General features: G+C 42.4%; 1 protein-coding gene across 2 annotated transcripts in view; it reads left to right on the top strand.

The window, feature by feature from the left end:
- mthfr (methylenetetrahydrofolate reductase (NAD(P)H)) overlaps positions 1-12,622 on the top strand; it is a 39,989-nt gene that overhangs the window by 5,837 nt on the left and 21,530 nt on the right. Inside the window, exons 4-5 of one of the 2 annotated variants that reach the window (XM_047372656.1) lie at positions 3,007-3,111; positions 3,522-3,715. In XM_047372656.1, the coding sequence (XP_047228612.1) occupies positions 3,007-3,111; positions 3,522-3,715 (299 nt within the window). Of the gene's footprint in view, positions 1-3,000; positions 3,112-3,521; positions 3,716-12,622 lie in introns of both variants that reach the window. The other variant, XM_047372647.1, reaches the window with a different exon arrangement.

Genomic DNA, 12,622 nt, shown 5'->3' with positions numbered 1-12,622 from the left:
AGCGCACACGGGTCCATTCGACCCCTCCAGGACTGTGGGAGGGTTAAAATGTGTGCAATAAACATAGACAAGCCAAAATTTAGTGTTTCAAAAACCGACAGAATACTTGGAAATATATTCACACGCTGAAAGTAGTTAGCTACATTGTAGCCACAGCTGCATTGGGTAGACTGATAGACGTGAGGCTGCCATACAGTTCGCGTCACCGAGTTCTCTGACCATCATCAGCAGGCAAGGCGGGTGAAGTGTCTTGCCCAAGGACACGACTTAGACAGACAGAGCAGGGGTTCGAAACGGCAGACATCTAACAGACATCTAAACAGATTACAGCTTTCAGATGTTAAGAGTAGAAAACATAATAAACCAGTTAATTGGAACAAGAATGTTACACTATTTTGCCAACTTTTTGCAAGCATAGTTGACATTAAGAAATATGTTGCCATTTTTAAAATATGAATTGCACTGTCTTACAAACATTTTTCTTACTCATAACTAATAATTTCAAAATGAAACAACTCCACTCAGGTAAAGGTAAATATTGTTGCCTAATACTGTATGTAACGGGGAGATTTTTATTTCTCAATTATTTTCTTCAAATTCATCAGTTATCAGTCTAACTTCACCATTGATTCTACCAATAATGATTGTGGCAGAGCTAGAGAATTTACATAGGGGTGGACAGGCTTGGACCGTTTCTTACAGGAGTGGCCAACAACTGATCTGAGCCAATTCGAAGAAGAACATCCATATTTTCAAAATAATTCATTAAAGTCAGAAAATATTTTCTTGAAGGCCTTGCTATATTAATAAATATATGTCTATATTTATAAATATATGCTTAGTTAAGGGGTTGCATGGTGGCACAGTTGGTAGCACTGTTGCCTTGCAGCAAGAAGGTCCTGGGTTCAATTCCCGGCCGGGTTCTTTCTGCATGGAGTTTGCATGTTCTCCCCGTGCATGCGTGGGTTCTCACCGGGTATTCTGGCTTCCTCCCACAGTCCAAAGACATGCCTGTTAGGTTAATTGGTCGCTCTAAATTGCCTTAGGTGCATGAATGAGTGTGTGCATGATTGTTTGTGTGTTGCCCTGCAATGGACTGGCGACCCGTCAAGGGTTTACCCTGCCTCTCGCCCATAGACTGCTGGAGATAGGCACCAGCTTCCCCGCAACCCACTATGGAATAAGCAGTAGAAAACGACTGACTGCTTAGTTAATAATTTATGGTTATTCATAATATACACAAAAGGATTGAGCCATGCTTTTTGTCATTTTCTCGTTGCATAGAAGACTCATAAATGACTTGCAGAGACAAATAATGAACTTTCCCTTCACTCCTATAATACAAAAAATCTATTTTCAAGAGTATAAGTTTGTGTTTGTATATCAATCTGAGTAATTCATTACTGTATTTCTCTTTTCAGTTTATGGTTAAATAAAATGTTACATAGAAAAATAAACAGTTTTCAGAACCAACTTTGACATGCTTTGACTTCCCTGAGGGCCCAACCCCACTTCTGTGTCCTTGTTGGTATTCAATCTTTTTGTCCGTTGGCTGAGATGTGGCATTTTAAAAAACTATTGTATCACAACTACATAACTTCCTAAAATATCAGCTCAGGAAAAAGGGAACTTGTAGCTTGGGACTACCATACTGTGACCTCCCTGGGGGATCTCCTCCAACACTGTCACTATAAAGGTCATCTGTTTATTTGGACAAAAATGTTAAACTTGTCAGCATGCCACATTTGAAGACAAATAGCTAAATTTTCCCTGAATGTTAAAAATACGTTGGTTAATTATATAAAGCTGGTGGTGAACTTTACCTGTATATTTTCTTCTCTGGAGAAGAACTTGAGTGCTCTCCATTATTCTCTGCATCTCCTGATAACCTTCTTTCTTGTTAATGCTGCATTCACTGCTATTGAAGTAAGATGTTAATCTTTCTCTTCATTTTAGCTGAAAAAAAACAAAAAACATTGTAACATTCTAAACAGAAGTGACATTAAACCTGCTCACAGATTTCATGGAAAACGCCATCCTCTTGGTTCTGCACCTGCGTGGTAGTAATGGTAAATGACTTGCACCTGTATAGAGCTTGATCAAGTCCCCAGAAAGCCCAAATCCGCTTTTACACTACAATCAGTCATCCACCCATTCATTCACATGCTGAAAGTAGTTAGCTACATTGTAGCCACAGCTGCCCTGGGTAGACTGATAGAAGTGAGGCTGCCACCGAGTTCTCTGACCACCATCAGCAGGCAAGGCGGGTGAAGTGTCTTGCCAAAGGACACAACGACTTAGACAGACAGAGCAGGGGTTCGAAACGACAACTCGCCGGTTACAGGACAACCCCCTACCACTGTCCCCAGTCTTTGCTCCTGTGTAGTAGTAGTTTTAATACTTTCCATCATTTCATTACACTTACACTAAAGAAGTCAGAATGCCTTATGTATTAATTACGTCAGGGATAAGTAGCCTGAACCTGGCATACGCCGAAAGGACTGTGTAAATGGATTTAGTTTTATGCTTTTTGAGGTTCAGAGTGCTTTCATACCTAGATAAGGCTTTTACTGTTAGCCTCTAGACATTTGGAGGAGAGGACTGCTCATGTAGTTTCCCTCTGCATATACTGGTGTGAGGATAAAACATCTTCCAAAAGCCTTCCTGGCTCAGTTGTAAAGTCCAAAATACAGCTACATGTGGGTACTTTTGTTTTAATAAATCAGTCTTACTTTCACTACCTTCTACTGACGTCTGTTGAAACTTGGCTGAAACAATGTTTTATGTACGAACAAAAATAGTTTTGACAGAAATATTTCTTCAGATGCATATAATGCCGTACTGCTACCACGGTAACCATTAAAACCAATAACCACTTAATACCATCTACATAAGTTAATCGTTATCACCAGTAATGTTGTAAACAAGAATAATTTTGACTGATTATCAAACATGGCTGACTTTTTAAATAATGTGTTTGTGTTCCACGGTTCTCCACAGATCCAGTGGGAGATGACTGGGAGAACGAGGAAGGAGGCTTTAGCTACGCCATTGACCTTGTTAGACACATTCGATCAGAGTTTGACGAATACTTTGACATTTGTGTTGCTGGTATGTTTTTAAACTGCTGAAGAGAAAGAAAGCTGAAACTGGTCTGAACATGTGGTAGTTTTCCTGCGGACTAAATTATAAGTTTGTGAATTTCATCTTGCTCTATGGAGCTTTCTCAGTGTTCTACGTTTCAGTTACAGTGCTTTCTGAATGATTAAGAGGATTTCTATATCCAGATTGTTTCTAAATAAAACATTTTATCAAGGAAAATCCCTACACAGAAATCACTACACAAATCATCAGAATAGCCATAATTAGTTTTAATCAGTTTGATCTCAGGATTGTCATGGTGAACTGCTGCAAGGTTCAGAACTGGGGTTCCTGCTTCTCACCATACCGTCACCCTTTTAAACTAACATAGACATCAAAATTTATCTGTACCAGTCATTTTAATTAATGTTTGTGTGCAGGCTACCCAACAGGCCACCCTGAGGCAAAAAGCTATGAACAGGATCTCCGGCACCTGAAGGAGAAAGTGGATGCTGGGGCAGACTTTGTCATCACACAGTTGTTCTTTAGGGCTGACACGTTCCTGACGTTCCTGGATGACTGCAGGGCGATCGGCATCACATGTCCCATCCTACCTGGAATCTTCCCCATCCAGGTAAAAAGGACTTCTTCCAGGAAGCTAAATTTTCGCCATTAACCCATTTTCCTCTGAGGCCATTTTTTCTGCTGCTAAAACATTTAACTTGAAAATGTTTGATTACCTGTTTATTAGATAAAACCGTACATCAACATATTTGGCTTTTGTCCATAAAAAGCTTCCCGGTTTTGTTTAGCTTGCAGTCAAAGTTATAAAAGTTCAAACTACATTGTTGAGACTCGGTGTGTAACATTTATTGTGATCCATTTTCTGAGGCACTTTTACTCTAGAGCAGCATTTGGAAACCCCACACACAGCAGAATCATACACCCAATTTACAATGGTAGGGAAGTTGGGGTTAAGTTTGTTGTGAAATTGACGTGTTATGGGGGAAAGCTGGACTTGAATGACTACCCATTGCAGTAAATAACAGCTGCCCTAGACGTGTTCTCTGAAGTAACATCACATGCTAAAGCATGCACGACATTACAAAGAGGAGGCAATGATTCATACTTCCCCCCTTTTTATACTATACATAACATGGTACAAAATTACAGTGATTGGGTGCAGAGAAATTGGGAGTAACCCACAGGTGAGGGTGGCTGGTTTCCAGGAAGTTGGACAGTGGAGACTGTTGGTCAAACCTCAGACCCTCCTTCATAAAGATAAAACATTACTTCATCTCAACCTCGAGTTAACCTTGATCTCAGCTGCTCACACTTTACTGTACTTCAGATTAATGTCAACGTCCACAACTTTATTGTATGAGACTCTGAACCTGAGCACGCACCTATAAATTCAAGTGAAATTAGGTCATGTGCAAACAGGTGACTGATGTGTTTACTTCCAACATCCATCTCACTGCAAGTCTTTACACCCCCTCTTCCTTTAAAAGACAGATTTTTTTCAATCTTAATACAATACAGGTACGTATCAAAACGTTTGAATATGAAAAAGTTCAAATTCTTTAGTTCTACATTTTAAAAAGAGAAACCCATACATTATATAGAATAATTTCATATGAAATTCAATATTTCAAGCTGTATTTCTTGTAATTGTGATTTATGGCTTCTACATAATGAAAACACAAAATTAAGTTTCTCAGAAAATTTGAATATTGTTAAATATTGGAAACTCATGGTGTCAGACCCTAATCGCCTACCTAATTCAAAACGCCTCCAATGATCTCCTGAACCTCTAAATGGTCTCTTAGTCTTGGTCACTGGATAGCACAATCATAGGGGGCATTGCTGACTTAACCAGAAGACAGTCATTGACACAGTCAACAAGGAGGATAATCCACAAAGAGTAATTGCCAGAAAAGTTCACGGAGTGCTGTATCCAAACATATTCATAGAAGGTTAAGTGGAAGGAAAAAGTTTGGTAGGAAAAGTTGCACCAGCAGCAAGGAAAACTGTAGGTAGACTTTCACACGGACTGCACTGAGTGTGGAGTCTGTCCATTAAGAGCCGCTACGCACAGATGAATACTACACATGGTGTACAAATGTCACATTCAGTGTGTCAAGCTATTCCTGAACTAGTGACAGCATCAGAAGTATCTTACCTAGGCTAAAGAAAAAAGAAGTGGACTGTTGATCAGTGGTCCAAAGTCACCTTTTACGATGAAAATAACGTTTGCATTTTATTTGGAAACCAAGGTCCCAGAGTCTGGGTGGAGAGGTACAGAATTCACATTGCATGAAGTCCAGCGTGAACATTCCACAGTCAGTGATGGTTTGGGGTGCCGTGTCATGCTGGTGCTGGTCTACAGTGTTTTCTGAATTCAACAGTCAATGCAGCCATCTAGCAGGAAATTGTAGAGCACTTCATGCTTTGTTTTGCTGACAAGCTTTATACTGCTTTCATTTTCCAGCAGGACTTAGAACCTGCCCACACTGCCAAAGGTACCAAAAGCTGGTCCAATAACCATGGTGATACTGAGCTTGATTAGCGAGCAAACTGGCCTGACCTGAACACTACAGAGAAACTATGGAGTTTTGTCAAGACAAAGATCCATCAATGCAGATGACCTGAAGGCCGCTAGAAAATCAACCTGGGCTTCCATTACACTTCAGCAGAACCACAGGCTGATTGCCTACATGACGCGCCACATTGATGCAGTAATTCATGCATTCATATTTATCAAATGATGTGGCATCCTTATGTTCCTAACACATTCCATATCACATTGATATTCCATATCAGTATGGATATCCAGCAGGATTTCTTTTCCCAATTTAGATCTGATGTGTTTTTAAAGTATACCTTTATTTTTTTTGAGCAGTGTATGTGAGTTTCACTTCCTGAAATGAGTGACAAAAATATAGAACTTTTTCTCAACATTATATTTTTTAGAGCAGGACTTTTCAATGTGACCAGTTAACAGGCATGTCTTTGTACTGTGGGAGAAAGCCGGAATACCCGGTGAGAACCCATGCATGCAAGGGGAGAACATGCAAACTCCATGCAGAAAGACCCCTGGCTGGGAATTGAACCCAGGACCTTCTTGCTGCAAGGCAACAGTGCTACCAACTGCGCCACCGTGTACCCCGCCTCTCGCCCATAGACTGCTGGAGATAGGCACCAGCTCCCCCGCGACCCACTATGGAATAAGCGGTAGAAAATGACTGATGACTACTTGTCAATGTCTTGTTCCTTTTGGAATTGTAATGTGACTACTCGGTAACTTCGTGTTTTGTTTAAATGATTGCTTAAACGGAGATTATTGTGATGTGCTATAAATATTCAAAAACACCTGCCAAGCAGATAAGGGGCAAATTTACAGGCTTCTTTGTGAAATAATAATCACTTCTCCCCAATGATCACCAGGGTGACACTCGTGCTTAATGGTGCGCGATGAATGCTCTGGCACTGAAAAGGCATTTTCAGGGATCAACAGGTTTTCCTGGCCCATGATAATGACTGGCTAATATGCCGATTTAGACTCCCTATAGCTTCGCTCTTGGATCTGTTTGCTGAACTGGGTCTAGTATTGAGAGACCGACTCGTTGGAACCAATGGATCCCTGTTCAGTTACAGGTATTAACAACTTTGAGGTTCGTACCAACTGCCTTTTACCACTTCAAATTAGCTGACAAGTATGTGTTTAACATAATCAAAAATCAGTTAACTGTCTCATTGAAGCCAAGTTCAACATAATTCTGTAAAATTATCCATAGGTCTGGGATATCTCAGCCAGCGCTAAGCGCAATAATACCTGCCATCCTGGATAACATTGTAACTATGACTGGTCGATACATCAGATTTCCCTAAATCGGGAGAACATGGCAACATTAAACAGGAGTTGGCCACAATGTCAGGTTTTACAAATACACTGCTCAAAAAAATAAAGGGAACACTTAAACAACCCAATATAACTCCAAGTAAATCAAACTTCTGTGAAATCAAATAGTCCACTTAGGAAGTAACACTGATTAACAATCAATTTCACATGCTGTTGTGCAAATGGAATAGATAACAGGGGGAAATCTTTGGTGATTAGCAAGACACTCAATAAAGGAGAGGTTCTGCAGGTGGGGACCACAGACCACTTCTCAGTACCTATGCTTCCTGGCTGATGTTTTGGTCACTTTTGAATGTTGGTGGTGCTTTTAGCACTTGTGTGGACTCTACAACCCACACAAGTGGCTCAGGTAGTGCAGCTCATCCAGGATGGCACATCAATGCGAGCTGTACTCTATTAAATGTTCATCAGAGAAACAGCCTGGGGGAAAAAACTGTCTCTGTGGCGGCTGGTTTTACTGAACAGTGCTCTGTAGCGACGGCCTGAAGGTAAAACTCTAAACAGTTTATGTGCAGGGTGTGTGGGGTCTGCAGAGATTTTAGCAGCTCTTTTCTTGACCCTAGACCTGTATAAGTCCTGGATGGAGGGAAGGTCAGCCCTGATTATTCTCTCTGCAGTCCTGATTATTCGTTGCAGTCTGGACCTGTCCTGTTTTGTGGATGAGCCAAACCACACTGAGATGGATGAAGACAGGACAGACTGAATGATGGCAGTGTAGAAGATGACCAGCAGCTCCTGTGGAAGGTTGAACTTCTTGAGTTGCCTCAGGAAGAACAGTCTCTGCTGGGCCTTCTTTCGAACAGTGTCTATGTGTGAAGACCATCTCAGGTCCTCAGAGATGGTGGTTCCTAAGAACCTGAAGTGGTCCACGGCCGATACAGTGTTGTTGAGGATGGTGAGGGGGGTGTTTGGGGGTGGTGTTCTCCGAAAGTCCACCACCATTTCCACAGTTTTGAGTGGGTTCAGTTCAAGGTAGTTCTGACCGCACCAGTGTACCAGCCGATCCACCTGCTGTCTGTATGCAGACTCATCACTGTCCTGGATCAGTCCAATGACAGTGGTGTCATCTGCAAACTTCAGGAGTTTCACGGACGAGTCCGATGAGGTCCAGTCATTTGTGTACAGGGAGAAGAGGAGTGGGGATAGAACACACCCCTGGGGGGCACCAGTACTTATTGATCTGGATCGGGAGAAGATGCTCCCCATTCTCACCTGCTGCTGTCGGTCCGTCAGGAAGCTGTTGATTCACTGACAGGTGGAGGCTGGGATGTTGAGCTGGGTGAGCTTCTGGTGGAGGATGTCTGGCATGATGGTGTTGAAGGCCAAGCTGAAGTCTACAAACAGGATCCTGGCGTACGTCCCTGGGTGTTTGAGGTGTTGCAGGATGAAGTGTAGACCTAAGTTAACAGCATCATCTGCCGACCTGTTTGCTCGGTAAGCAAACTGCAGGGGGTCCAGCAGGGGGCCTGTGATGTCTTTCAGGTGCTTCAACACCAGCCGCTCAAAGGATTTCATGATCACAGACGTCAGGGCTACAGGCCTGTAGTCATTTAATCCTACGATGGTGGGTTTCTGTCTGTCAGCATAGTGTCCAGAGCTTTGAGGCGCTACCAGGAGACAGGCCAGCACACCAGGAGACGTGGAGGAGGCCGTAGGAGGGCAACAACCCAGCAGCAGGACCGCTACCTCCGCCTTTGTGCAAGGAGGAACAGGAGAAGTACTGCCAGAGCCTTGCAAAATGACCTCCAGCAGGCCACAAATGTGCATGTGTCTGCACAAACGGTTAGAAACCGACTCCATGAGGATGGTATGAGGGCCCGACGTCCACAAATGGGGGTCGAGCTCATAGCCCAGTACCATGCAGGACGCTTGGCATTTGCCAGAGAACACCAGGATTGGCAAATTTGCCACTGGCACCCTGTGCTCTTCACAGATGAAAGCAGGTTCACACTGAGCACATGTGACAGAGTCTGGAGACACCGTGGAGAGCGATCTGCTGCCTGCAACATCCTTCAGCATGACCGGTTTGGCAGTGGATTAGTAATGGTGTGGGGTGGCATTTCTTTGGAGAGCTGCACGGCCCTCCATGTGCTCGCCAGAGGTAGCCTGAAAGCCATTAGGTACCAAGATGAGATCCTCAGACCCCTTGTGAGACCATATGCTGGTGCGGTTTGCCCTGGGTTCCTCCTAATGCAGTACAATGCTAGACCTCATGTGGCTGGAGTGTGTCAGCAGTTCCTGCAAGATGAAGACATTGAAGCTATGGACTAGCCCGCCCGTTCCCTAGACCTGAATCCGATTGAGCACATCTGGGACATCATGTCTCACTCCATCCACCAACGTCACGTTGCACCACAGACTGTCCAGGAGTTGGTGGATGCTTTAGTCCAGGTCTGGGAGTAGATCCCTCCGGAGACCATCCGCCGTCTCATCATGACCATGTCCAGGGGTTGTAGGGAGGTCATACAGGCACGTGGAGGCCACACACAATACTGAGCCTCATTTTGACTTGTTTTAAGGACATTACATCAAAGTTGGATCAGCCTCTAGTGTGTTTTTCCACTTTAATTGTGTGTGACTCCAAATCCAGGCCTCCATTGGTTAATACATTTGATTTCCATTGATGATTTTTGTGTGATTTTGTTGTCAGCACATTCAGCTTTTTACAGAACAAAGTATTCAATGAGAATATTTCATTCATTCAGATCTAGGATGTGTTATTTGAGTGTTCCCTTTATTTTTTTGAATTTGCGTATGTAAATGGAAGGCATGTGCATTCTATTAATGTGCAAGTCATATATGACACCAACATGTACCTGACCAATTTAGTGCCACGATGGCCTGCTCAACACACGACTCCTTCATTTTGTCGCAAAGCAGTGTAGGGAATAGACTGCAAGCAGGTGCTATACATAATGGCTGGCTTCTTGGTAAGTCAGTGAAAAACCTATTTTGGGAATTCCAACCATTTGGCTCTGATGTACTGATGCAATCTTCTATAACCTGCAGGGGATAGTGACTACCCCCTCAGGCGGTGACTCCTAATAGCCTTTCCATAGCCCCTCAGTGCAGAGCAGGCACTGGGGCCTGGACTCTATCTTCCTCCTGGCTTCCTTTCTCCTCACAATAATGACCCTGACCCACAGCCCCCTCCCCAAGAAGTGGAATCTCAACACGGAGCACGGCTCCGTGAGGATTTCATGCGACGTTTAAGACAACAACAAAGGTTTCACATGTCAGACAAAACGTCAAACAAGTTGCTCAGTACTGTTCTAATTTCCTTTCGAGATCCTAGGGCACATCACTCCCCAGCAGAGCCTGAACAGAGCCAAATGGCCCAGGCTTCGCCATGCAGCCACCAAGAGTGATCCAGCACACACCAAAGCACGGTGTGGTTGCTGCACCATGTTTCACTGACATACACACATATGAGGCATATGTGTGTATGCAGAGAAATCCCTCCAGCGCGATGAGAGAGTTCGGAATGTCCGCATCGAGCCAAGTCTCCATGACCATGAGCATGCTCGACTCCCGATACTCAAAACATACCTGGGTGTTGACGCAGAGCTCATCCATCTTACACCTCAGAGACCGTGTATTGCAAGGCAAGAAAAATATGAATGAACAGACATGGAATTATGTAGTAAACAAAAAGTGTGAAATAACTCTAATGTTCATTGAGCGATGGGTAAAAGTTAATGTTTCATTCATCACAGCAAAAGGCGGCTATTTTAAGGAATCTAAAAATAAAACATATTTAAAGTTCTTTTACAATTTTTTGTCTGCTACATAATTGCATAAGTGTTAATTCAGTTTTTTGATGCCTTCAGTGAGAATCTACGCACAATGTAAATAGTGTCAAAATAAGGTGAGATCTTTCCATGTAATCCATGCAACATGTAGTAACTGCTCACAGTAAACTCCATAAAAGTTACAATAAATATCCTTATATACTTATGTGTAATCCATGCAATAATTATTAAAATACACAGTTGAAGCGGTAGAGAGTGAAACAAGCATATTCTCATTCTGGGACTGAGAGACTTGAGAGGCCTGTGTGGAGCTACATATTAACTGTCTTATCTTTTGCAGAAATATAAACAAGAAGTGTAACCAAGAAAATTATGTATAATGATTTTCCATTTTCAACAAGTATTAAATGAAATGAGCAATCTTTGATTATAAAGTTAAGACATATGATTGAAATATGGTTAAGAACTGATAATTAAAATAAAAAACATTAAGGTTTAAAATTCTCAATCAGCTATATTTGAAAGAGATATAACGTTGACCATTTGTGATGTATCAATAAAAAGGATGAAGTTTAAGTAATAGTTTTAAACTGTAAATGAAGTAAACACTGTAACTAAAAGTTTGAGCAGCACTGATGTAAGAATTAAAGCCTCTGTTTAAGAGGAAGTGTAATGTTGAGTGAGACAGGAAGAGAGCAGATGTTCAGGAATTGGGGAAGTGAGAGCTGTAGCTTACAGCACAAGGCTGATGACTGAGGCGGAGGCACAGTTCAAAGAAGAGGCCAGCAGACAGCTCAGGACTGAGGTGATGATGGCATGTCTGATATGGACACGACTCGGGAAATTCCAGAAAGTAAGATCACCTTAAGGGTGACCAATGGGACAGCCATGGCAACAACCACTGGCCAATAAGCACAAAGAGTTTGGTGGAAATGTTCTATAAAATGGGCAAGAATAGAGGAACTAGTTGGTTGTTTCCTCGCAGAAGACCAGCGAATAAGATCGGACGGAGAAAAGAAGCTCAGATGGAAAAGGAACAGAGACACAGCCCAGCTGATTGACTGCATTAAAAAAGAGGATCAACCTGTTTGCCTTAGAAGGACTGTGCCTCAGGATTAAGAATCTGATTTCATCTAAAGCCTTTTTATCCAGACAACAGAAGTGAACTTGATCGGTGAACAGCTGATTGCTCTAAGTTTCAGGCTTCTGGAAGTCCTGAATCAACCTCATTTATGTCTCCGGGTTTCCTTCAACTCTTCAGCCTCTGGAAACTACTGTCTTCGGAGAAATATGACAACAAAGTTTCTGTTTAACCATCGAAGCCTGGAGCATCAGCCTGCCACTTAAAGGAAGAAAACTGAAGATTAAGTCGTATTCCCTTCAAGAAACCACTCGTTCCCAGAAGAAACATCTCCATCAGGTGCATGGATGAGCCTCCGTCTTCAAAGCCTCTCCAAACTCACCAGTTTCACCATCAGGAAAAGACAGGTTGAGTTGATTGATTAATTTCTATTATTGAAATTATTGTGTTGCCAAATTTAAGCTGTTACTGACCCCTGCAAAAGCGTTACTAATTTCCCCTCGGGGATCAATAAAGTATCTTTGAATTGAATTGAATTGAATTAAAGAAAGCATATAAAATTCTAGTTAAATTGTGGACATTCAATTATTTGAGTCACCGTATTTTTGGTTTTTCATTGGCGGTAAAAAGTCTTGTTGCCTGGTTCTTAGATATTTTAGGAGGTCTGTATAGGTTGCCTTAGCCAAGTTTGTTAAAACAGCGCCCTTGGGGCTCGTGCCGAGCCACTAAAATTAACCTAGCCCATATACCAAGAGCCAGTTGTAAAATTAGGGAATGAGCAGCCGT

Source organism: Girardinichthys multiradiatus, chromosome 1 (genome assembly GCF_021462225.1).
Source record: "Girardinichthys multiradiatus isolate DD_20200921_A chromosome 1, DD_fGirMul_XY1, whole genome shotgun sequence".
NCBI lineage: Eukaryota > Metazoa > Chordata > Actinopteri > Cyprinodontiformes > Goodeidae > Girardinichthys > Girardinichthys multiradiatus.
Note: the sequence above shows the minus strand (reverse complement) of the source record. Positions and strands in the feature narration are given on the sequence as shown.